The following is a 26,770-nucleotide window of genomic DNA, read 5'->3' as shown; positions in this document are numbered from 1 at the left end:
AAACTTCCTCTTACTATCAACTCTTTCCCTCCATCTCTCTCCTCTTCCTAACTTCATTCCCTTTACATGCTCAAGCGTCACCCTAGTATGGCCCTAGTATGAGATTTCAACCCCAAGCTTGCTCCTTTACTCCAAAGGACCCTTATGGCAAGTGCTTCCTTAGTTGATTTGTGACTTACGTTGACTTTCTTGACTGGATCAAAGCATTGACCAAGTTACGTTGACTTTCTTGACTGGATCAAAGCATTGACCAAGTTAACAAGTATAATTTAAAAAGGAAAGAAAGAAAAATAAAAAAAGAACTCATTTCTAAACCTAGCTTCTACAAGTAACAAAGGAAGAGTGGAGAAACTGTTAATTTGGACCATACTTCACACACATATACACTCACACACACGCACACACATGCACATGCACATGTATGCACACGTGCACATGCATACACGTGTGCAAGTGCATCCACATGTGTATGGATGCACACACCCAGATAGAGAGAGAGAGAGAGAGAGAGAGAGAGAGAGAGAGAGAGAGAGAGAGAGAGAGAGTCATGATCTAGGATTCTTTGTAAGTTTTTTACCTTGTTCTTAATGAATTCACAACAAAGGCAATGGTGTGAGAAAAGTGGTTGCAAAGATAAAGTGACCCAACAATACAAGCAAGGGAGTAACCACATGTGTTATGTTCTTTAATGCTTCAAGGTCTTTGTAAAAGGTGATGTTTAGAAGTTTCCCACACTCTCATCCTCTTAAAGATTCCAAAAATGTATATTATCTTTAATCTTTTAATACATACATATTTCTCATTTGCTAACAAATACTTTTTCCCACCAGGACTTGTATCATGTAGAGGATTCTGAGGTGGGCCCTTGTGGATGAGAGTTCAGCATGAGCTACTACTCCTAAGAGTAATGCGTTCAAATTCTAAGAAGGTTTTAGTACCAGTGAGATGAGAAGCTAAACACGTGCGATCTCACTTGTAAGGGAACCATTACTAAGGGTTATGCAAACCTAGCATCAAGTATGAGAGCGATAATCATTATTGAGAAAAACCTCATCTACGTAGTGTACAATTGGACTTATGAGCTTACTACACATCTTTTCCTTTTTAAAATTAATACTTTGCCTTACAAACTACAATGTAAGACTACCCAAGACCAAACTTGTACTACTTACACCGCTTACACACGCGGGCGGGCGGGGCAAATGCAAGTTGGGCTTTGGCCACCATGGGTTACCTTGCAAAGAAGTCATGGTGGGGTTGGGACTTTTGCACGCCTGAGGTGGACAAGCACAGACAGAAAACAAGGAAAATTAGGGCGTGGCAACTGGGGATTTGCCTACCTTGTTGCTGAGCTCAGGTCGATTCTCCCCATGGCTATGATGGAAGATTAGCAGAGAGAGCCTTAACAGAGCTCCTGGCTATTTCGGATTCCATCCTCTGAACTCTGCAGGTAGGCATCCTTTGCTTTCTGTTTCACGTTTCATTCCATCGCTTGCAGTAGAGCGTTATGCGTACATCCCGTTGGTTTGTACAAGTGTCCTGTGATATCCACACATTAGGATTTTGGAACGGCTTCCGCTAGGGTTTGTCGTCATAGACATGGACCTTTTCTGCTGCTAATCTTCCATTTCTTACCTTTAATTCACACAAATCTTTTGAGTTAGATGATTTCTTTTTGCACACTTTTATGTGTATCTATGCAGCTTTTTGCCTTTTTTTTTGATAATTTTTTTGCCATAGCCATTGATCTTCTTTTTGCCGTAATACTCCTTCTTATGCATGTATACAGCAATGTTCACAGCATCAATTCACATCAATTTTCAACAGTTTGTGAATGATTACAGTTGAGATGTGGGTTTTACATGTTTTTTTTTTGGCAGTGCTTTAACCTTCCCCCTAAATCCAGGGGATCATTGGGGCAGCAAAATCCACCAGCCTTCGCAGGGAATGAGGTTTATTTGCTACAGAAGTCTGTTTTCCAAGGGGGTACAGTGCAGTGGGTGGGAAAAAGTAATTGATTAAGTCAAATTAAATGTGGATTAGTTTGATTTGGGCATCTGAAATCTGTGGGCGCACGGGTTTAGCAAGCAAGGTCTCCGTAGTTCCATGGCTGCTGGCTTCAGTGATGTGAATTTGGAGCTTCAGCACACTGACACATACCCTTTGCTCATGGATCACAATATGCTAGGCTCGGAGCACGAACATGTCGTGTCTATCATGCCGGACACATCAGGAAGTTTAGATGAGTACAATGGCTCTCATCCGGTCAATATGCCATCCTCACCTCGAGGAAATATTGTTGTTGCCATCGATCCACCCAGCATTTCACCAGCTTCAACACCAAGTCAAGCACATTCTATCCTCCCCACTTCCAGCTCTTTGGGGAGGTCAATGTCAACATCAAGTCATTCACAGCTGATCCCGGTGGCCAGCTCTTCAAGGAGGTCCAGACCTTCAGGACAGCACAGGGACACTAGTGGATACAGTGCCCGGCAACGGACTAATCCTTTAAATTCCGGATTGTGGATATCAATTGAGCTGGCAATCACAGTCAGCCAAATCATCGCTTCCATCGTTGTGCTTTCCTTGTCCAAGGATGAAAAACCAAGGGCTCCACTAGCGTTGTGGATCATGGGCTATGCAATAGGTTGCCTTGCAATGCTTCCGCTTCTGTATTGGAGATATACACATCGTCATGCACGGCAACATGATCGTGATCCTCTAGCATCATCTGCAGCCTCTTCATCAAGCGCTCCAAGTTCTCCGCACACAACCCATCCATTGCCGCAGCATTCTTCTGAGCAGGGTGAGGAATTGGAGGGTGTTTTGCCGGCGGATGGGGGACGTCAAGGGCCGAATGGTGGAGATTCAAGGTATGTATATATCTCAGTTATCCTCTTGTTGTTTATATATATGAAGTTTGTGTTGAGCATATGCTAGTATGCTGAAGATTGGGCTTTGTGACGGTTAAGTTAATTGAGATTGTAGGAACCTTCTACAAGCTTACTCCAACTAGTTTTTTGACCCCTCATGTGAAGGATGCCCACATTTTCCTGCTTGTCTACGTCCTGTCCAACCAATCAGCGGCTGTCCATATGGTGACCATTCAAGCCTAGTCTGCCCATGGTCGGTTGTCCCCCGAGAGTGAATATGCAAAGAAAAAAAGAAAAAGCAAGCAGCGATCAGCTAAAAAATGTGGCCTTCTAGCTTTGTTTTGTGGGGAGAAAAGCAAGCTAAAAAACTTTTGTGGTAGTGTGTGAAGAAGAAAGCTTGCAAGGAGCTTGAGCTCACCCTCTCCCACACATAAGCGCTAGAGGGAAAAATGTGTGGGCCTTTGTGTGCAAGCTTCGGAGGTACTTTTTTTTATTGGTAAGCTTTGATGGAGGACAATGTGCATGAACAACAAACAGCTTGAGCATGTAGAAGTCCAAACCCATGTGGATTCGTACTTCGTGCCAAAGAGCACATTAGACTTACACTAAGGACCTAAAACATCGGATTGCAACTCAACATGCTTTCATCCATGTACAACAAAATTTCTATGATTCACATAATCAACATTGGGGTTCTTAAAATAGAACCATTCTTTGCCAAGTAAGATATCCATAATTTTGAAGTTCAATCTCTTCTTGTACTGCTAAATGTAAAGAGAGATTTCCAACACTCGATAATCCCATATCGTGGAAGTCTCTTTAGCAAAGTTCACCGCATAATTGTGGCTAGTCTTGCTTATGGGTAGACTAAATCGTGGCACCAAAACGAAGGATAGAGTCGCAAGTTCTTCCATCAGTAAACAGTACATGCACGAGTCTACCCATAAGTGATCCATGAATAAGCCTCAATTCATGAGAACTATAAGTTTTGGCAAAGTGTAAAGCGCTATTTAGATCCTTCGGTTTAATCTTTTAAACCTCATGTTGATAGTGCTTATCAAGACCATGGTCAAAGTCGAGGCAGCGTATCCTTTGGGATATGTCGGGGAAAGCGAGAAACAAGTCTCTTAAATCATTCACGTAGCTCTCAAATGACCTTTCTTTCATAGAAAGATCACTAAGCCTTGTGACTTTAGGATAATAATTGTTGAATTTTCACAAACTTCTGTTTGAAATCATCCAGATGTCATGTGTATCACATATATTAGTGCCACATGGACATGGATCTTACTTGCAATTGCCTCTTAGGCAAGATGAGGGGTAGACTATGGTCCAATTTGGGTAGTTAGGACAGCCCAATAGGTGCCTAGAGATGCCGTAAAGATTTGTCTTACAATGACCTTTGACCTCCTTTACATAGGGATAGCAAGCTGTTTTTAAGTCAGCCATCCATTTTCAAGTCATAAAACATCAACAAAAATACTGTAAAACAGGTTCATATTGTGCCCAACTTGTGTCCCAACCATTGGGCCATGTCCTAGGTGTTGTCAAGAAGTTAGAACCTCCACATAGTGGTAGGTCGAGGTAGCTCTAGGCATGAGCGCAAGCTTCTGGAGAGCACAACCAAGCTGTGGAATCAACAAAGATCTTTTATATGTACAACAAGTTAGCATGCATGAATCGGATCTAAGTCTAGATCCCAGAACAGTTGTACATATTCATGTTTTGGAATATACAGTAGATTAGGGATACATCTCGTCTTTTGTGTGTAAATAGTGGGATTAGCGTTAATCTAATTTGCTTAGCATTAATCTGGATCACTCTTTCGAAACACATGTAATAGTGGTATTAGAGCAGAGTTAGCCTAGGGTAGTCCTTAGCTAGAGTTGTTGCATTGTGAAATAGGGTTTGCGTGGCAAAATTAGGGTTCCCCTATTTTGCATTAGTTTAGCCCTTCTAGCTTCATTTTAGTTTACATAATAAATTAGTGTGCGCGCTTTGAGGGGTTAGCCCATTTTTGCATGTAGCATAGGTTGCATGTAGTTTAGGACTTGCAAAAGTCTTAGCCTAGGTCAAGCGTAGTTAGGAAGAATGTTTTTCGGCATACTCTGGACCACATCATGCACCAATGGAGAGCCTTGAAAACATGGAGAGGCATCGGTGAGTTTCGGCAAAGGCTAGAGAACCTCCAAGGGGAGATCCGTTAGTTGGAGAAGAAGAATGTAGCCCTTGGCAAAAGGATATGAGAAGCACGTGAAGCAAGGCTTCGGGAAGATCAAAAGGAGAGCTGTCAAAGAGGTGACAGAAAATGTGATGACAGAGTTCATGGCAGCATGGACAAAGGTCAAGATGGAACCCCCTAGGGTTGTGGAGCAGCTAGAGACCGAGAGCGTGGATTCAAGTGAGGAAGAGCTTCCAAGACAAGAGGAGCTTTCGAATATCCAACGCTATCACATAAGGGGAGACTTCAACAGAGGTGCCCTTACCCGAGATGGTACGTGCATGTGCCTAAAACAGAACCCAAACCCAAACAACATAGTGAGCAAGTGGATCTCTTCGAATCTCGTTTGGAGGAGGATGAGATCAGCTCGACAATTCCCGAGGATGTAAAGCTTTTATAGCTTTATTAACATGATTAAGACTTAATTAATAAACATAAGACAAATACTGCAGGAAAGATTGAGTTGTTTGCATTGAGACAGGGGCCTTTCTTAAATAGAGGCCGAAACAGCACAAGCGAAGAGACACATCCTTGGGAAGGGTGTGGCTCTTGAATCAACGGTTATGTCCTTTGGACTTAGGGGTGTGTCTTCTAATGAATAGACATGTCCTTTGATAGCATATGTTCAGTCCTACAGCTATCTGGACTTGCATAAGTGGCTTGAAGAGTCTTCCGCAGTGCCTCAGATTGGTGGATTCTCAGCCGACATATGGTCTTCCTTGTCCTTGCGTTGGGCAGTCATATCACTTGTTCTCAAGCATTGTACAGCATTCTCCAAAGAAATAATATAAGCAAATACTCGTGCTTGCAGGGGGGCTCTTTAGTTGGTAATTGGGACCCAATACCGTGTTGTCTACTTCACTTCTATTCTCTTCTCTCTCTACTCTGTGAATTGGATGCTAAAGATCTCACCACATAAAGGTATAAAGAAGGCCTTGTTGTGTGTTACCACGATCAACCTTAGTGCATGTAACATTGGTATCAGAGCATCTAGTTGGTGACCCGACTCGGCTACCTAAAGGAGCGAGAGCATCTAGTGCATGGTAATACTGCGGTAAAAAACACCCAAGCCCCCACCATATTGGGAGAGAAATCACATCAAGAAGAAAGCCAATAGGAAGTTATGGAGGCATTGTCAAAAGCGTGACGTGAAACAAACACTCGCACATAAAACACTTCAACGCCATTGAGGACCTAGAAAAGGAAAACAAACAGGGGGAGCTAGAGTGCTCCTGCAAACAGTACACGGACACCGATTGGCCCCAAAACGCAGTGGCGCCCTCGGCCTTATGTTCTTGAAACTGATGCCAGTGACTATGCTATCGGGGCTACTTTATTTCAAGATGGTAGACCAGTTGCTTTTGAAAGTAAAAAGCTAGACGACACTCAATCTCGTTGGCCAACCCTTGAGAAGGAGCTTTATGCTGTGATTCATGCTCTCAAGGTTTGGAGACATTATTTATATGGCTCCAAGTTTGTGGTATTGACTGATTATCAGTCAATCAAGTATGTGTGTGATGCGGATGATTTGAGAGGCAGGAAAGCTCGTTGGGCAGAGTTAATGCAAGATTTTGATTTTGAGATCCGTTATCGGAAAGGGTCCATGAATAATATTGCAGATGCGCTTAGTCGGATTAGAGAGGTGAATACTTTGTCGTTCACCGAGATTTCTACTGACTTATTTTAGTCATTGAGAGGGCTTTGCAGGACTGATAGTTATTTTGGTCCGTTTTGGCAGAAGATCCAGGACGGGAGCTCATTGATTGACCAAGACTCGATGACTGCGCAGTCTACCATTCAGGCTGCAGGAGGTCAGTGGATGATTCGGAATGGTTTGCTATTCCGTAATGACAAAATTTGTGTACCACAGATCCCGGACATTAGGTCCAAGATTCTGAAGGAGTGTCACGACGCCCCTTCTGCTGGACACCCTGGGGTACACAGGACACTATCATTAGTGAAACACACTTTTTATTGGCCGAAGATGAAAGGGTATGTAGAAGATTATGTTCTCAAGTGTTAGATTTGTCAGGCAAATAAAGCTGAACGCTTTAGACAGGCTGGGTTGTTGCATCCTTTGCAAATCCCAGGTAATAAGTGGGAAAGTATTTCCATGGATTTTATTACCGGATTGCCAAGAACACATCAAGGCCACGATTCTATTTGGGTTGTGGTAGATCGCTTGACAAAGATGGCTAGATTTTTACCGACCCGGAAGACTATTACAGCTACGCAATTAGCTCGGCAGTTTATCGAGCAATTGTTTAGACTGTACGGGTTACCGCAGGACATAGTCAGTGATAGGGACTCTAAGTTTACGAGTGACTTTTGGAAACTTGTTTTCGAGAAGTTGGAAACAACTTTGAATTTGAGTTCCTCAGATCATCCTCAATCTGATGGCCAGACTGAAAGAGTGAATTAGATTTTGGAGGATATGCTTCGAGCATATGTATCCAAAAGACAAAGTTCATGGGAGGATTATCTTCCTATGTTAGAATTTGCTTATAACAGTACTAAGCATACGAGTACAGGGTTTAGTCCTTTCATGCTTATGTATGGTTTTCAACCAAGATCACTTGTTACAGTAGGATTCTCAGGACTTCAGCATGATGCAGCACGTAATTTTTTGCAAGATATGCAGGAAATGTTACAAGTTGCGAAGGAATCTATTAGAAGTGCTCAAGACCGAGACAGGTTTTATTCTAATAGACATCGTTCACCTAGAGAGTTCTCTGAAGGAACGATGGTGTATTTGCGAGTTCCGAAAGATTCCGAGACTTTACGGACAGGTAGATCTCCGAAATTATCCCCTAGATACTGTGGACCATTTCGTGTTACACGACGGATTGGTTCAGTTGCATATGAATTGGATTTGCCTTCTCATGTGAAAGTTCATCCTGTATTTCATGTCAGTAGACTTAAGGAAGTATTGGGTGGAGCAGATCAGTTAGTTACTCCTCAAGAAATTATAGATGTCTAGGACATGACATTTGTTCCGCACGAACCTGAAAAGATTCTTGGCTTTCGTGAACGAAGATTGCGTCATACGCTTATCACGGAATACAAGATCAAGTGGAAGGATCGTGTTGAGGAGGACGCTACATGGGAGACATTGACTTCTCTTCAGAGAGATTACCCTGGCTTTTTAGTGAGCTCAGGAGTGAGCTCTTAGAGGAAGGGGAGTATGTCATGTGCACAGTGGGTATCTACCGTGTGCTATACGCATGCAAGACTAGTTTCGAGGCTTGGGGAAGCTTGGAACTAGGCAGGCTGATTGACGAGCTGAGTTAGGGATATACTAACGGGCGGGCACCCAAGTATGGACGGGCGGGCGGCCAAGTGTGGACGCCCGATGACCGGCCAAGAGCCTATAAAAGGGTGGCCAAGGTTAGTTATTGTATTATAGAGAGTCTCGCGAGTTTGTGAGAGCTCTATGGTCTTGGAGCCTGGATCTAGTGCAGACGTGCACCTGCTTTATGCAGCCGAGGCCGGCAGCAATCTCGAGGCCCGCGAGGGCAGCTTCGTGGCGGTATGGGACGTCGCGAGGAGGAGATTGGTCGGTACGTCAACCTAGTTAGCTCAGCTCGTGGCTCGGTGGGGACAACCAAGACTGTGGGCTTGCCCACGGCTGTCATGGTTGGGAGGTGAGTCAGGCCTGCACCCCCTTGCTTGTTTGTTGTTCGTCTGTTTGCAGGATTCGAGTTTCGAACCAAGATCGATCACGAGGGAAGATCCGTGGGGATTTGACAGTTTCTTCAACCAAAACACTTTGCTTGAGGCACTTTGCTGGGCATACAAGTCCTGCAATCTTTGCCAAGCTGTCTTCTCTTCACGAATGCTGAAAAGTAAAGTGTCTGACACAGACAACATGATGGTGGATCTTGCTAGCTCATCCATATCTTCCCACTCTTCAGCAGTAAGAGAAGCGGGCATTACACCCCTTTCTTTGATAGGCTTGTGCTGCTTCTTCTGGAGCAACACATTATAGCACTGGGTTGCCAAATGTCATAGTTATGTGAGCCTTCAAGCTTCTTGATGTGAAGCAATGAAGAGCTCTCACCTGTGGGTTGCCATAGCAATATGCAACCTGTCACAGTCAATGCCTGACTCCCTGCAAGATGTGCAAACATTGCACCAGAAGCACACAAAGTGCTCACAGTTGTTCTCCCAAAGTTTATCTCCCACTGCGGAAGCACAAATGCAACTCAACTCCCACTGTATGTGATGAAATCACCAAAATCTGGTTGCTGCAGATTTAGGACAGCACCTTAAATGTGCTCTGTTGCCCTTCCAAAGTACTGTACAACAGTACCAAGTGCTCACCAATGATGTACCAAATCTGTACCGGCAAGTACAGTAGCTGAAATTGAGCCTTTTCCTCACTCAAATCAATGTGCAGCCATGCCAAAACTTGCACAAAGTTGTACCAAATCTGTACCAGCAAGTACAGCAGCAATAAATGCTCTCCTGGCTGTCCAAATGAGTGAAAATCAGACTTTTACAGTCCTGACCACTGCATACAACAGTCCCGAACAGAAATTGGGCAAAAGCCCCTTGACTGCAAGCTGATTTCTGAGGATTCAAGGCATAAAAGTGTTGCCTGCTGCTTTGCCAAGCTCAACAAGCATAAAATCTTGAAAAGCCCCTTGATTTAAGATCAATTTCTAATCATACATGGTACATTAACGCACATGAAGGCATCCAGAGTCTTCACAATGCTTCCCCCTGGCCACATATACATCCAATACATAAAAGCCCCTTGATTTACAGGCACATTGAGTGCTTGACAGGCATCAACACATTGCCCAAAGCATCAAATGCGAGTGCCTGCATGCAAATCAAATGCGAGTGCCTGCATGCAAATCAACCCAATCGGCACAAAAGCCCTTTGATTTGCACTGCAATTTCCTGCAATTTTGGCCCGAATGTGAGATTGCTCACATCATACAGCATGTATGAATGCCCAATTGCACAATTACATCAAAAGCCCCAAATTTTAACGGCCAATGTCCTGCCAATTGACCCAGAACGTGACCAATGTCACCAATTTTGCCAATTGTGCTCAAATTTGAGCCATTGCAACCTGTACCTCCTCAATTGATGATAATTGACAAGGAAAATCCCAAAATTGAAGGCAAATACCTCTTAATTTTCTGATTTTCTACAATTTGCAAGCTGAATTTCTTTGTGTTGATGCTGTTGCAGAAAGGGGGGGGGGGTGCTTCTTGCTGATGTTGCTGAATCGGATGCTGCTGCTGCTGAAAAGGGTGCTGCGTGTGTTGATGCTGATGCCCCTGCTGCTGTGCAGGTATGGATGGCTGGGCAGCCCTCTGCGTTGCTGGTGTTGCCTTTCTTCACCTCGCCTACTCACGCGGACCACCACCACGCCTACGAGCAAGCTTGCCTGCATGCGCTTATCCACCCAACGCGTTGCTGCCTTCGCCGCCTCCGCCTAGTAGCCAACCGACTAGCGACCAACGCCTCAACGCCACCCAGTCGCTCGAGCTCGCCTTCACGGGGACACGCTTCACGGGGAGACGTAACCTTTATTACGCCTTGGCCAGTGCTACACGCTTCCCCACGATGTCCACCTGCCGTGTGCTGTTGTGCGCTAAGGCTGCCGTCGACTTTCTGCTCTTTCCGCCCACCTGCCTGCGACCTTCTACAGTCGACGTGCTGACACCAGCGTCATCATCACCAGCGCAGAGAGTCGTGCAGCAAAGCAGCTGCTGGAGAGTCGACTTACACACTGAATCGATTACAGATGCTGATAGAAGAGGAAACCCCTACGAGCCAGTGATTCATGAGCGAGTGGGCTAATGGCAAAGCTCCACGAAGAAGCCAGTGATGCAGCACTTGAGAACAAAACCCTAAAACCAGGGCTCTGATACCAGTTGAATGGGAGAATTGAATTAGGGTTAGAGTTTCATGTGGGAGACATACACACAGAGAGAAGGGAGAGAGAGAGAGAGAGAGTTGTGGGGATAAGTCAACTCATGATATGAGTGTGTGACTCCCCTATCACACATGTATATTGCACTAGTACACATAGTGCACTTAGTACATTAAAAGTACTAAGTGTACTATGTACTATAACTTATGGGCTTGTACACACTATAAGGGTGGGCATAATGCCTTTACCCCAACAGCCACAACCATCCATAGCCTCTCACCCTATGAACAACATCACACCCTGACACATCCAGTGCTCTTGCATCATAACAAAGACTCCCAAACTGTCTCTCAAAAGAGAACTCGTAACACAGCACATCATTCCATACAGTCGACACACCTGTACCAACCTTCTCTACCTTCCAAGGGTGCTATCCATCTCTGTCATGGATCCCCTGTCCCCTGTCCAATCAATAGTAAGGCTGTACCATACATGTGTCCATTCCTGTACCTTATGCCTGCATGTGACCTATCTCCTGGAGAACCATAAATATGTTTCCTCGAGAAACCTACAACCTGTTTCCACATGAAACCCTTAGGGCCTGTTTCCCTTTGAAATTTCTGTCATGTTTCCATACAGAACCATTCATGGCACCATTCAACAACAGTGCCAACAACGGCATTCATCTACTTACCTGTTCCCTCATGAAACATCTGGAAACATAGAGATGCCCATAACTGCATGTCCCTCTGTTCCTTTCTAGCAAGAAGAAAACAATCTGCTCAATGAGCACGCAGCCATGCGAGCTTGCTTCACTCCCATGCCAAGAAACACATTCAAGTGACCTGTACTTGCAGCCGGAAACCCAAGTACATAGTTGAATTTGCAGCCAAACAAAAACAGCCCATAAACAGTCTCAAAACAGTCCCGTCTGTGCGCCTCCTTCTGCCCGCCTCCTTCCAAAAGAAAGAGAGAGAGAGAGAGAAAGACCTGTTCAGCCCTGCACCTCCCCTCCTGCAATGGCCAGCAGTCCTGCGCCGCCTTCCATGGGAGAGAGAGAGAGAGAGAGAGAGAGCGCTGCAGTCTGGCTGCTTTCCAAAAGGGGAGATAGAGAGTGGGTGAGCTTGCTGAGCTGTACGCTGCCCTGCAGTCTGCCCACCTGCGCTCCTTGGTGACCAGCTGTCAAAGAGAAAACACCCCAGTCTGCTGGCCCGACTTGTAGCTAGAGAGGGAGAGCCTCCACGTGCTGTTCAGCCCCCGTGTGCCACCTGCAAACAGCCCGCCAGTAGCCAAAGCGGAAAGTACACGTGCTGCAGCCTGACCTCTTCCCCAAAGGCGTGGACAGCCCTGCGTTTCCTGCAGCCCAAACCACCAGCCTTTCAAGGAGCCCCTCTGCAGCTGCCCGACTTTTTCCCCAAAGGATGAAGCGCATCAGTCTGTTGGGCCGACCAGCTTGCCAGACCTTTTTCCACGAGCCAAAAAGCACATGCGACTGAAGCTGCAGCTCGACTCCCTCTAAAAGACGCATATGGCATATGCTCCCATAATAGCATAAAGGCCACGATTATCCCTAAAAGGGGTTCTTTTATTTTTAAAGGCTTTTAAACCTTTGTCCCCTCCAAACCCCTTTGTCCCCATGGGTTATGAGAAAAGACTTTAATCACTTGGCTCCCTTCACACTTGGGGTTGTCCACACATGGGTTTACTTTTTGACTCCAATCTGATGCCATTCACACTGTCCACCGTGTCCCCGTACACACCTGCATACTGTCCAGAGAAAAACACAGGGTTGTGATAGTATCTCTGATAAGAAGAACTCACTCTTCTTTGCATTTATGAAGAGTTTATGCTTACGAAGTTCTTAAAAAACAATAGCCAAATGAGCTCTATGCTCTTCTTCGGTCTTCGAGAAGACTAGGATGTCATCAAAGAAGACACATGTAAATTTCCTATACCCACGGAATATGCGATCCATCATTCTATTGAATGTAGCTGGGGCATTTGTAAGACCAAAAGGCATAACAAAATACTCATAAAGCCCAAATGCTGTCCTGAAAGTAGTTTTATGTACATTCTCAGGCACTACACGCACTTGATGATACCCACTCTTGAGATCAATTTGACTAAAGCATGCCGATCCATCCAACTTGTCAAGGATGTCGTCTATGCGTGGAATCGGAAACTGATGCTTGATGGTGAGCTTATTCAAAGCTCTATAATCCACACACATATGAAAGGATCCATCCCTCTTTTGAACCAAGAGGACGGGTGAACAATATGGGGAAGAGCTTGGCTGAACCAAACTCTTCTCAAGAAGCTCATTGACCTGCTTCATGAGCTCCTCTTTTTGGGATGCACTTACACGATAGGCTGGCCTATTAGGTGGTGAGTTACCTGGCACAAGATCAATGCGATGATCTTCCGGTCGTACGGGTGGCAACTCATTAGCAAAACAATCATTGTACTCTTGCAAGAATTTCAGCCTATCATTACTAAGAGTGTTTACATGGACATTATTTTTCTCAACACGATTCCGTACAAAAATCAAGTATGCAAAAACGCTCTTTTTCTTTACTATCTTAATTTGTACATGATATACAAAAGGAATGGTATCACTCTCTTCACTAGCATCAATTACATCCTCTTGGCCTTTATGCATGAAGGTGATCCTGTTGGTCTTGTAAGCCTTGCACGGATCAATGTGTATATGCCAAGGCTTTCCAAGCAATACATCCCAGGTATTCAAAGGCGCCACAAGAAAATCCTCATGATCCACATAGCCTTGAATGTGTATGCGCAACTTGCCAATAATAGGCATAATCTGCACTTCTCTACCAACAAAGGTAGCCCTTGCTTCAATTTGAGGATCCATGTCCTCCACTTCAATACCCAAAGCAACTGCCATCTGTTGTAGCTATGAAGTTCTTAGTTGCACAATCATCAAACATGAACAAAGCGGGCTGATCTTTAAGCTATCCCCAAGCTTTACATACAACCCTGTCTTTGCTATCATGTGAAGTGTTGCCTTGCACATCCGGAACCATATGTACATTGGGCTTTGATGCATTTGCATTATCACATTGCTGCTTGTTTGGGCATGCATTTGCAATATGCTCGGTGCTACCACAAGTGAAGCATTTTCCCTTGCTCATATATTACTTTTTTCGCTCCGGAGTGAGACCATAGTTTCTCACTTGAAGGGACACTTCTTGGTAGAGTTATTTTTAGCCTTTGGATCATTTTTATCTTGGTTTTGGTCCTTTTTAGGTGGTTGTCCATTATTTTGCAAGTTTTGGACAGTCCTCTCTTTGCCTTGAAATGAGCGTTTAGCCTTGTTAGATCGACTCAATTTGAGTTCCAATTGCTCGGTGTGGCAGTGGCGGTTGTGATTAGTTGGTGTAAGGTGTGACCAAGATACATTTGTAGTCCCACTTTGTACACGGGTTGTAATTCCGATTGAAACCTTCTCTTCCTTTCCGCCTCGATGACATACATTAAATGGAGAGACCTCCAAAAGCACTTTCCAAAACTTTTGCACATATGCATTCATTGTTTCCCCCTCATGTAACACGTGGAAGCTCTGGGGGTCTTCTTTCAGCCCTAAACACTCCTGGAAACATGTTGATGCAAAACGCAAGTATGAAGGGAGAGTAGAGAGAGAGATATGCTGGAAATTTAGTATATTAATATGGTACAAAAAGGTACTCTTCTACAGCCCTTGTTTGCCTTCTTGTATCAAGACTTGGCAAACTGGCTGACTGCTGGTCGGCCAGTCCATAGCTCATAAAATCATGTAACACCTGCCCGATTGGACTACCCATACTCCTTGTAGCGCCTGTAGCCAACAGCCTCCTGTAGTACAACTGCCGCCAATCAGTTGCAGCCAACAGATCATCTGCAGCCAACTACCCTCCCTTGCATCTATCTCCAAGTCCATACTACCATAAGTGCTCTGTGCTTCATCTTCCTGGTTCTACTTGGTTCTCATACTCTTTATCTGGCTGCCTCTTCTGGACCAGTATCTGAGAATGTCCATGGCATCTTTCATGCACATGACACCTCATTCTGCTTCACCCAATCCCACTTCATTGTTATCTCATTCAATGCATTGGGACGCAAGAATTCGGCATAGAACCTCTCCTTGAACTCTTCCCATGATCTAACGAGATTCGGTGAGAGCTTCTCTGTGAGCCACCAATGGGCAGCACTGTCTTTCATGAACATGCTTATGTGAGGGAAAAAGGACGAAAGAACCAAATGTACAAGAGATTAGAGCAAGACAACAACACATCATGAAATATGTGAGTGAGTCTATATATAATGGTGAGTGCAAATTTGTACAAGATCCCTCTGATGTGAGGTGACCCTGAGTAGAAAGACCAGTGCATAAGCAGAGATGATGTTGGAGCTGAAGCACGGTCGATGATGAAGGCTCGCGTCAATGTGAGGCAAAGCACTCCGAGTGGTGGTCGGTGTCGAAGGCTCGTGTCGGTGGATGCAGAGGTACTCCGAGGTGGTTGTGGTAGCGGAAGATGAGGTGATGCAGGCTCTGATGACAAGGTACCTGAGATGGTAGATGAAGAGTAGAGAGGGTTGCCATCCTGAGTGGTGGTGGTGGTGCAAGCTCTGGTGACAAGGGTGCTGCGTACTTGAAGGTTGCAGGTTTTGGTGACAAGGGCGCTGTTTACGTGAAGGGTGTAAGCTCTGGTGACAAGGGTGCTGCGTACCTGAAGGGTGATAAGGAGCAGAGAGGGCTACCGTCCCGAGTGGTGCAAGCTCTGGTGACACGGGTGTTGCATACCTGAAGTGGAAAGGAGCAGAGAGGGCTGCCGTCCTGAGTGGTGCAAGCTCTGGTGACATGGGTGCTTTGTACCTGATATGATGTTGATGATGAAGATAAGTAGAGAGTGGGCTGCCGTCCCGATGGTGTGATGCAGTAGAGAGTGGGCTGCTGTCCCGATGGTGAGAGCTGAGGCAAAACGCTGATATGCTCTATGTATAGCAGAGGGGGCTGTTGTCCCATGGGCTGTGGTAAAATGTAGATGATATGCTGATGTAAGCACTGATGTGAGCCTTGAAGCTGATGTAAACGCTGATGTAAGCGCTGATGTCTGCTGATGTAAAACGTAGATGAAGTGCTAATATATGCTGATGTAAAACACAGATGAAAGTGCTGATGTAAGCCTGATGTAAGGCTGATGTAAGGCGGCCTATACCAGCAGATGTAAATGTTGATGATAGCAGAAGAAAAATGCTGATGACAGCAGATGTAAAACGCTCATGATAGCAGAGAGGGCTGCTGTCCCGGGTAGTGGCCAGATGACAAACGTTGAGGTGCTGTCCTGTCAGGTCGAGATGGTGGTGTAGAGCCCGGCAGAAGCAGCAGATGGTACCGGATGTATGCAATGGAGTGGTACACAATAGTGTATGATGAGGCTAAGCTATATATACTGAGGGGAGGGTGCTGGTCGGTCAGCCTAAAAGGTGTAGGCCAGCAGCCAAGACAAAAAAACCCCAAATAAAACATAAAAATACCTAGAAAAATCCCTTTTTAGGGCTGGGAAAAATATTGTTTTCTTACAGCTTACATGCCGGATCATGGATTTCTGAGTGAAATCCTCATCACTGAAGGCAATATCAAATTGGGCAATAAAAGCAAGTGCCTTTGATGCATCATATTCCCCATGATATGTGTCAAACTTCACAGATTTGTCTCTGGCTTTGAAGTCATATTCCCCATGATATGTGTCAAACTTCATAGATTTGTCTCTGGCTTTGAAGTCACGAGACTTTGATGCATGTACCTGCATCTCAACATGTTTTCCCGCATGTTTGTCCATTGGGACAGCCCCTATTACTGGCATCATTTTAGGAGCAAAAGGTGATGCATAAGGCATAGATGCACGTGCCCTGTAAGCATGAGGCATGCCTGGCCCCTCACATGCATTGGTGCATTTTCAGCCATAGCTTCTCCCCCACGAGCACACTTGAAGGCATGAGTGACATGAGAGATGCACGGAATACCTGCACCAACAGAAAATTGCAGCCCATGTTGCATGTGTTGTGTATGCACATTTCAACCGGCAATGGCATTTGACATACATTTTGACCACTGCCATAAACATTGCATCCTTCACGGGCTACATAAGGTACTCTTGCATGGCATGAAGTCGCTGATGGTTCCCCTCCCATAGCATGGAGATTCATCCTCTTAGACATAAGTTCTTGTTCGGGCACTTTTGGGGATTCCAAGACATGTGGGATGGTTGCCTATTCTACATAGGCATCGTCGGTACAAGCCAAGTATACACGTGCTGCATCCCTCGGTGGCATGTGCAACTCTTGAGCAATCATTGCCATTGCATGATCCATATATGATTCAGTTCTCTTCGCTTTCAAACGGTCATGTACCAGTGGATCCTTACAGCGGTAGAGCTTCAATTCTTCTTCTTGTGCATGGAGAAGAGCCTGCATACGAGTAAGTGGATCTCCTCCTTCCTCCTCTCCTCTTCCCACGGTCCCTTTCTCTTGCTGCCTCTTCTCGTCAATTCAATTTTGGGATGATCGAAGCAAAATTGCAAAAATCCCCAAGTTGGTCATGGGGATTTTTGAAATGCCACTTCAGTTTCACTACATGGACCAAATTAAAGTGACATTTCAAAAATTTTTTAAATCCAATTTGGTAGGATTTGCATTTTCACATCAATCGAAGTGAAATTGCAAAAACCGCCAAATTGGATTTGGGGATTTTGTGCAGCAACTTTAATAAACTTGATGTGATGATACAAAATTCTCAAATCTTCAATTTCTAGCAACTCTATTTTTTTTAAAAGAAAATTGTCTTCTAAAACAATGCTGAAAGATAAAATGTTTCACAGGAAAATGTTGAAACAAAAAAAACCTGGAAATGGTTCTTGTGACTATATATCTGATATGTTGGCATGGTAATCTAGAAGTGGCCAGCTGAATAAAACTCAAGTTTTATGTCTATAGGATTGCGGTACACATGGAAAGGTTCAAGATTGCTTTGGATTGTTTCTTTGCTGTTTGGTTTGTTGTCGGCAATGTCTGGATATTTGGAGGGCACTCTTCTTCTCATGAGGCTCCCAATTTATACAGGTAAATAAGCCTCTTGTTTCAAGTTGATGTTACTTGTCTTCGGTGACAGTGTGTCTAATGAATTTCCCTATGGACCATTCAGGTTGTGCATTGTTTTCCTCACATTTAGCTGCATAAGCTATGCCATGCCCTTTGTTATCTGTGCAACTATATGTTGTTGTCTCCCATGTATCATCACGCTCCTAAGCTATCGGGAAGACCATGCACAAGCGAAAGGCGCTGCCCCGGAGGTTATTGCAGCGCTTCCCATCTACAAATTCAAGACAAAAGATTCGAGCAGTAAAGGATGCAAAGATGGAAATGATTCTGATTGTGAGAGCCCCAGAGAAGGGGGAATCTTTGCACTTGGTACAGACAAGGAACGAATTGTCTCTGGTGAAGATGCGGTATGTGTTTAAAAGCAGGCTGAAATATTGTTGCTATTTCCATGTGTGTGCATGTGCCTTTTTGAACCAGTTGTGTATGCATTCATTTCAGGTTTGTTGCATCTGCCTTGGAAAGTACAAAGATGGTGTGGACTTGAAGGAATTGCAATGTGCACACTTTTTCCATGTGGAATGTGTAGACAAATGGCTAAAAATAAATGCAACTTGTCCTCTATGCAAGCATGAGCTTGGTGGCTCCAGTGGTGATGATCAACGCGAGTAGTTGATGACTTGATGCAGTCGTGCTTAGATATGATCAAACAGGTTCAATGGGCACATGGTTTTCTTGATAGCAAGTGCAAAGAGCTCCTTGATGACGGCCTACGTTATGGGGGCTTGTGAATGGGCATCAATATGCATTAGCTGCTTGAAGGCAGATAGCTTCAATGCCTCCAGGTTATACTAGAAGGATGTGCTAAAGCACTCGGGTCTAAAACAGATTTGTGGAGTCCCTTTACCTGTCCACATCATTACCCTGTAGTAATACCTATCTATATTGCAGTTTTTTCCTGGCATGCACACGGATTTGAATGCTATATGATAATTTTCAGGACCTTGACACTCATTAGGTGGCTAGTGCCTCCCGTTGAATTTCGTCTTACCTATTTGGTTCTGGGAAAAAAATGTTTGTTGGCACTTTTATCTGTTGGCTCAGGGCATTGGGGCCTAGTTGTGCAGGCTGGTTTCCCAGCTTCTCAAAGGCGACTCTGTCCTTGTGCTTCGGTTTCTGAAAGGAGACCCTGTCATAGTACTTTGGATTCTCAGGGGAGGCCCCTTCCTACTGCTTCGGATGCATCCTTGAGCCAGATTGGTTAAGGATATATGCCAAGGTTTTCCTCAATTTTCTGTCCACATCGCTCTACGCTTAGCTTAAGCATAGACATTTTTCAACGGAGACATGAGCTTATGCAAGAATACGTGTCTTGCCACGCCAACTTTTCTATCCATGTTGATATTCTCACTACCTCTCACCCTCATGGGGGCCAAGATCTTGTGTTTTGGTGAGAGAGGTTGGTTTGTCGATGTTATGCCACAGTTTGTTTATTCATGCCACACTGCATATTGGTGAACTTCGAGATTGAAAAGCAACATTTTCTTTGGATGTATGGGCATGGCCTATGTGCAAGGCTAAGGATGCTAGTGCTTTGTGCTTTGCTGGGTCAAAACAAAATGACTACCGGATGTTGGGCAAGAGCATTGGGTAGTTTCCTTGGCCTTATATGGTTATATGGACGCTTGCTATGGATTATTTTAGTACTATTCTATGTGCATAGATATGGATAATAATATATAGTACTTTCCATTTTCGAATGGTTGGATTATTGACTAAATGTATTTGTTGAGTCATTTTTTTTTTCAAATTTCTCCTCCATGGAAAAAAAGCTGTAAGTTTCAAATGCAAACAATGAGGTGTGATGCTTGGAGTCAGCTGGAGTTGCTTAAGGGATTGGGCCTATGCCTTAGCTGTACAAGCATTCAGTCTGGATTCTAACTCTGTAAATAGCTTTGCAGTGCGGCATTCAAGTTGAGGTAGACTCATTGAATGTTGAGAGAGATTCACAGTGGCTAAGGCTGAATTGCCCAAGAAAAGCTATGTAATGCTACAAACCCTCTGAATAGTCTAGCAGTGTGGCATTCAAGTTGAGGGAGGCTCATTGAATGTTGAGGAGATTCACAGTGGCAAGGCAAAATTGGCCAAGTCAACAGATACTTAAAAGTCTACTTCGTGGCTCTTGTAAGGGTTATTGGTACGCCATGCATGAGTAAGCAACTCTTGACGTGTTGTGGTTTAACATCTTCTGTCTTAAGTATGGTTGCTGGAGGGAATTAGGCTTGGATGTAAAGATGGAGCTTTCCTCTATAATAAGCGAGTTCAATGTCAACTTTTTCTTTTTATCCTGCTTCTTCGGTTTTGGTGCCTCAAAGGTCCTCTTCTTAGTCTTGTGCTCTCTCTCTAAAACTAACCCATTTTCAATGCAATAGAAAAAGTGAGATGTAGTATGTCTTGTGGAATCAGAGCCTTAGGGGTCTCGGAATGCCCCTTTTTGGTCTGGCACTTCCTTCCCAAGGTTAACGTATTTCCATAGCAATAGAACGGGCATTGAAAACTATAACAAGGGCTGAAAGAACTCTGTAAACAAACAGTTCAGATTTCATGGTAGCTTCTTCAAGCCATCACGTTGAGTAATCGCATTCTAGCAAGCTGGCGGTGCTGTGTCGAATCTTAGCCAATGCATTCTGGAAGGCAGGCAGTGCTGTGTTAATTCTGAGCCAGCATGAGAGTACTCGGGGAGACACTTCCAGGAGTAGCTGGGAGGTGATACAAAGTTGCAGAAGGTGCTTGGTGCACAGTAGAACCACAAAGTTCACTTAGTACAAGCAGCTGGTTATGGGATGCTGCAAGCAAGCCTTAATTCTCAAGTATATGAGTATGTCAGGGACTATTAGCAACACTCCCAACAGTGTGGATACCATTGAAGAGAAATGGCCAATTCCAAGGAGCTCCAGTGTAGTGATGCAGAGTAAGCAACAGTTTCTGTCAGTCCGCATATCAAAGATCTCTATTTCATTCTCATAGGGAAGTTTCAGATAATTATGATGAGATTCAGGGAATACCACAACATTGGGGTTGTAGTTTTGAGTGTAGGCACCTCAAATAAAATTTGCAACATTTGTGCTCCTTTAAAAAGATTCTGAAGTTGATAGCTAAGACTAAAAGAGTGCTGCCCAAGGTAAAACCACTGTTAAGGCATGAAATCTTTTAAATCAACAATACAACAGGGTGCCCAAGGTAAAACCACCGTCAAGGCATGAAATCTTTTAAACCACAAAGGCATTTTCAAATTCCCTATTTCACGGATTTTGTGAAGTGTGAACGATGGAAACATGGATTGTAATGTTGTCAGCTCGTGGTTAGATTACGATCCACCATAATTGTGGTGGCTCATGTCTCCCTGCATGCGTGAGAGAGAGAGAGAGAGAGAGAGAGAGATGCCTGTGTCTCTGTATTTTTTTTAAATAATAAAAGTGGATTGTTACTTCAACACAAAAGAGAAGTCAAGACCAGAAAGCTTTTCCATAATCACCAACCACTTTCAATCACTTTTTGATGTAAATCGAGTTCATGGTCACACTTACAATATATAGTAAATAAGAAACAATGCTTTTTCTAATCATGGAAGTGATGTTTTGACATGAATGTTTTTCTGTTAAGTTCCTCATAATGTCATACTTGGTCTTGATAAAAATGGCGCAAGATGGGTGCATACATAAAGGAGAAACCAAGGATGGGGTCTGTCGAGCATTTTTTTTTGTGTTCACACAAGGTCTGAGAAAGGGAGAGTTCCACCAATAGGAGATGTGTCAAGATCTCAAGATCTATGGTATGTGGATTCTGGCGCCTCTAACCACATGACCACTCATGGTGATTGGTTTAGAAACATGCAAAAAATGAAAAAACTAGGTTATGTGGAAACCATGCGATGATAGTGTGCATCCCATTGCGCATGTTGGTAAAGTGCCATTGTCTATGCAAGATGGCAAAATGAAGTACTTGGTGGATATACTTCATGTTCCAAATATTACTAAGAACCTGGTTTTGTTGGACAGATGGTTGAGTAGGGTCTACAAGTGAGGTTTAATCAAGGATATTTTGTGGAGGACTTCAAAAAGGCAGCCATGTTTGCGCATGGAATATGTGTTATTGCAGATATTGACATATGGCACACTCACATTGGTCATGTGAATATACAACGGGCTGACGTCTATGCAGGTCCAAAATATTGTTGCAAGTTTACCAAAGGTTAAGGTTGATGGTATGCATAAATTATGTGAAGCATGTCCCCTTGGTAAGCAGGCTAAACATGCTTTCCCACATGAAAAGCATGTTAGTGCAAGGCCATTAGATGTTATACATTCAAATGTATGGGGACCAACTAAGACTGCAACAAATTACAGGTTGTAGGTATTATGTTACATTCATTGATGACCACACTGTGAAAGTGTGGGTTTACTTCATGAAGGAGAAAAGGGAGGTGTTTACTCACTTTCAGAGATTTAAAGCCTTGACCGAGAAGGAAAAAGGCATGCAAATAAAATGGCTGAGATCAAATGGTGGGGAAGAATATTTCTCCAATGAGCAACGATTTCTTGAGAAAGCAGAGAATCAAGAGATAGTTTACATGTAGATACACTCTGCAATAGAATGGTGTTGCAAAAAGGAAAAATAGGCACATTGTAAAAGTGACACTTGCCTTGATGGTGGTTGAAAAGAATATTATTTTTGGGCAGAAGCAGTAGTAGCAATTGCTGTGTACATTATGAATAGGACACCCACTGTGGTATGATGCTTGAAGATAAGTTTACAGGCATAAGACTCGACGTGTCTCACTTGAAAGTGTTTGGGTGTATTGCATATGTGCATGTTCATGATGAAGTAAGAACAAAGTTGGATCCAAAGGCAAAGAAATGCATCTTTATTTGGTTATGCAATGGAGCAGAAAGGTTATAGATGTTATAACCCTATCACTCGTGAGATGTGAGTAACCAGAGATGTATTTGACGAGATGAGTAGCTGGTATGCACCAATGGTGAAGGCAACAAAAGATGCAGATGTAAGAAGTGTTGATGTTGCACCATATGTAGAGAAACAATCACAGGTGTTTATTGGACATGGAGAGTTCTTTAGTAGTCGATTCAATGTTAGTCCATGGTCAGGCAGGTTGAGGATAGATGTAGGTACACATGTATCACACAAAGGGGAGGAAAAGATAGATCAACCTTTTGTGCTTGATCTGTCAGCATGTCACTCGTATGTGGATGGTGATTCTAGCGCCTCTAAGCAGAGCCTTGATGAGGAGCTTGGCATTCCGTCAGTGGTTACTTTTAGTGTAAGGAGAACCAAGATTGTTTTGAGGACACCTGGAAGTGATCCAGGTGTACGCAAGTCTATGAGGGGGGTTAGGCACCCTATTGATAGGTTGAGATATGATGGATATACATTCTATCATTATGCTTACATGGTTAAAGTAATATAGGAGTTGGAGCCCACTTGTTTTGATCAGGCACTTGGAAATAAGAAATGGAAAGATGCCATGAATGAGGAGATGGCAGCATTGGATGCAAATGCAACATGGGAGTTAGTTCCTTTGCTTAAGGAAAAGAAAGCAATTGGATGTAAGTGGGTATATAAAGTCAAGCATAACACTGATGCTTCAGAGAGTAGGTATAAGGCAAGATTGGTTGCCAAGGGCTATGCGTAGAGTTATGGCATTGGCTATGAGGAGACATTTAGCCCAGTTGCAAGAATGGAAACCGTGAGAGGTGTCATTGCTATGGTTGCTACTTACATCATATGGATGTAAAGAATGCCTTCTTGCATGGTGATTTGAAAGAAGAAATATACATGGTGCAACCACCAGGTTATGAGAGTGATGTACACCTAGATTTTGTGTGCAGGTTACACAAAGCCTTGTAAGGCTTAAAGTAGGCACCCAGAGCATGGTCAAACAAGATCGCGGAGTATCTTGTTACCATTGGATTTCAGATATCCAATGTGGATTTTTCACTTTATGTGAAAAAGACAGATAAAGGGATCATGCTATGTCATCTATGTGGATGACTTGATTATCACTGGTGGTGATAGTAATACGTAAGGAGGCTTTTGAAGTAGAAGTTTGAGATGAATGATTTGGGTGAACTGTAGTATTTCTTGGGTATAGAGGTGGTGAGATCACCTCATGTAATTTTGTTATTGCACAGGCATTATGGCTTGGACATGTTGTCCAAATATGGTATAGAGGTGGTGAGATCACCTCATGTAATTTTGTTATTGCATAGGCATTATGGCTTGGACATGTTGTCCAAGTATGGTATGACAGGTTGTAAGCCTATTTCAATGCCATTGGAGTAGAACACAGAGCTTTTCAAAGATACATGTGAGCACCTCACGACGTATAGGCACATAGTGGGTAGGTTGATCTACATAAACATTACTAGGCAAGACTTGAGCTATGATGTTGGACTTGTGAGTCAGTTTATGTAATCCCCTAGGAAGCCACTTAGATGTGGCTAGACGGATTCTCAAGTACATAAAGTCCACAATTGATTATGGAGTTTTCTATAAGGCTAGTATAGAGATACAACTACATGGGTACACAGATGTTGATTGGGCTGGTAGTGTTGTAGATAGGAGATCTACTAGTGGTTTTATGTTTTTATTTGAAAGTGCTTTTGTGAGTTGCAATAGTAAGAAGGAGCCAACAATTGCCTTGCCGAGTTCAGAGACAGAGTACAGGGGTGCAGCTATGGCAGCTTGTGAGGTAGCTTGGTTTCAGAAGCTACTTGGTGATATGGGTGAGCCATGGATAGGCCAATTGTCATTTATTGTGACAATATGAGTAGCATACACTTGGCCAGCAATCTAGTATACCATGCTAGAACGAAGCACATTGAGGTGCATTATCACTTTGTGAGGGAGAAAGTTCAGGTGATGTAGATTTGATATATGTCAGCACATGGGATCAGGTGGTGGACATCTTCACGAAGGCATTGGGAACATAGAAGCTCCACAGGTTTAGGATCTTACTTGGAGTGCAATGTGTGGAGTTGAGCTCAAGGGGGAGTGTTGAGATATCAAGCTCAACTAGTGCTACGGTGAACATTGCTAACCCACTTAGGTGATAGTTTCCACACTTATTCTATTGGCATGGTTGGTGAGATTATAATTGATATGCTGCTAGTGGATGGCAGGCTGTGTGATAGCCACTCTGGAGTACTAGAGTTATGGCATAGTCATAGCACGAGCTCATGTAGTCGAGTTCACCATCTATGGACCGACAATTTGTATGTTATTGTAAGAGAGTACTTTCCCTTTATGTATGTACTCTTATCTTTTAGTTATATAGAGAAGACAAGAAGAAAATTCGGCCATTTGTATGTTATTGTAGGAGAGGACTTTTTCTTTATGTATGTACTCTTATCTTTTAGTTATATGGTTGTAGAGAAGAGAAGAAGAAAGAAGAAAATTCAGCCATCCATCTCTTTCTTGTGTCTTGCACTCTCTTGTGTATGTGTATTTGATTGTAAGGATCTCAAGCTCTCTCTGTCTCTCTCTCTCCCCTGCATTGTCTTTATTTTTAGCCTCTCTCCCCTCTTTGATTAGTAATTTATTGTTCTTGGGCTTCCTTTTGTGCTTAGTAACCATTGTTGGTTTTCTTCTAGTAGCGACTTGTATTATCTTGTTTTATTTCTATCACTGTCCAATGGCCCATTTTTCTATGGTAACAATGGAAGAACCTAGGCATTTTAGTGGGGATAACCATGCCATCAAACAAGGGCCTAACAATACCTCAAGAAGAAATGTTGTGATAGATTTGGAATTATAGACAATGAGAAATTATAAGCATGTTAGTGGGGATAACCATGCCATCAAGGGTCTAACAATACCTCAAGAAGAAATTTTGTGATGGATTTGGAATTATAGACAATGAGAAATTATAAAATTTTTAAGAATCAAGATCAATGGCGCAGAGGAGAGGTAATTTGTAGAATAATGTAGAAACAAGAAATGTCAACAAGACCATCAAGATGATGTCAAGAGGAAGAAAATTGGATGACAGATTGTGAAATATTTTCTAAGAATAACAAGGAGTGCAAGAACAACATAATAAATGATGTGCTAAATGATCCTTGTAATGTGGCTAGCGTTGAGCAGAATCAGAGTGATTCTATCATTTTTTCTCTCAAGAACTCATTGATATTGGTAAAACCCAATATTGGTAAAATGATAGAATTAGAGTGATTCTATCATTTTTGCTCTCAAGAACTCGTCGATATTGCTAAAACCCAATATTATGGGATGAACTCTTCCTTAAACAAAGTAACTTATTGATGTTGGTGAATGGATTCCATGATGAAGAAAGCTTAGGTACCCCCAAAGATCCTAATTTTTTAAAGATACACAAGGAATGTTTTTGCAGCCAGAGACAGATTAGGTAAAATTTATGGGGATAGAAGTATACTACCTCTGGATTTGTGTAAAAGGAACTACACAATGATGCGTTGTGAGTACTAAATTCAAAGAACTTGTCCTCACATTTTGGACAAAGAAAACTCATGTGTTTCCTAACAAGAAGAATATGTCAAGAAGGATATGTATCTTCAAAGAAATGAAAGGAAACATTACTTTTAGAACACATTGTGCATTTTCTAGATAAACCTCAACATTCTTCATGTTTAA

General features: G+C 43.3%; 1 protein-coding gene across 1 annotated transcript; it reads left to right on the top strand.

Moving 5' to 3' along the window:
* The first annotated feature begins 1,187 nt into the window (after positions 1 to 1,187).
* LOC147617220 (E3 ubiquitin-protein ligase At1g63170-like) lies at positions 1,188 to 19,842 on the top strand. Its single transcript, XM_086776826.1, has 5 exons — positions 1,188 to 1,450; positions 1,881 to 2,873; positions 17,981 to 18,106; positions 18,189 to 18,492; positions 18,584 to 19,842. Exons 2-5 carry the CDS (start codon positions 2,107 to 2,109, stop codon positions 18,752 to 18,754), a joined length of 1,368 nt encoding a protein of 455 aa, XP_086632952.1. The 5' UTR covers positions 1,188 to 1,450; positions 1,881 to 2,106; the 3' UTR covers positions 18,755 to 19,842.
* Positions 19,843 to 26,770: the final 6,928 nt, after the last annotated feature.

Source organism: Cibotium barometz, chromosome 37, assembly GCF_041138505.1.
Source record: "Cibotium barometz isolate CiBa-2024 chromosome 37, ASM4113850v1, whole genome shotgun sequence".
Taxonomy (NCBI): domain Eukaryota; kingdom Viridiplantae; phylum Streptophyta; class Polypodiopsida; order Cyatheales; family Cibotiaceae; genus Cibotium; species Cibotium barometz.
This window is presented reverse-complemented; position numbering and strand designations above follow the sequence as displayed.

Coding starts and splice junctions, on each gene's coding strand:
- LOC147617220 (XM_086776826.1), top strand. CDS start 2,107: ATGGCTGCTGGCTTCAGTGATGTGAATTTGGAGCTTCAGCACACTGAC. Junction 2,874..17,980: donor CCGAATGGTGGAGATTCAAG/GTATGTATATAT, acceptor TTATGTCTATAG/GATTGCGGTACACATGGAAA. Junction 18,493..18,583: donor TTGTCTCTGGTGAAGATGCG/GTATGTGTTTAA, acceptor CATTCATTTCAG/GTTTGTTGCATCTGCCTTGG.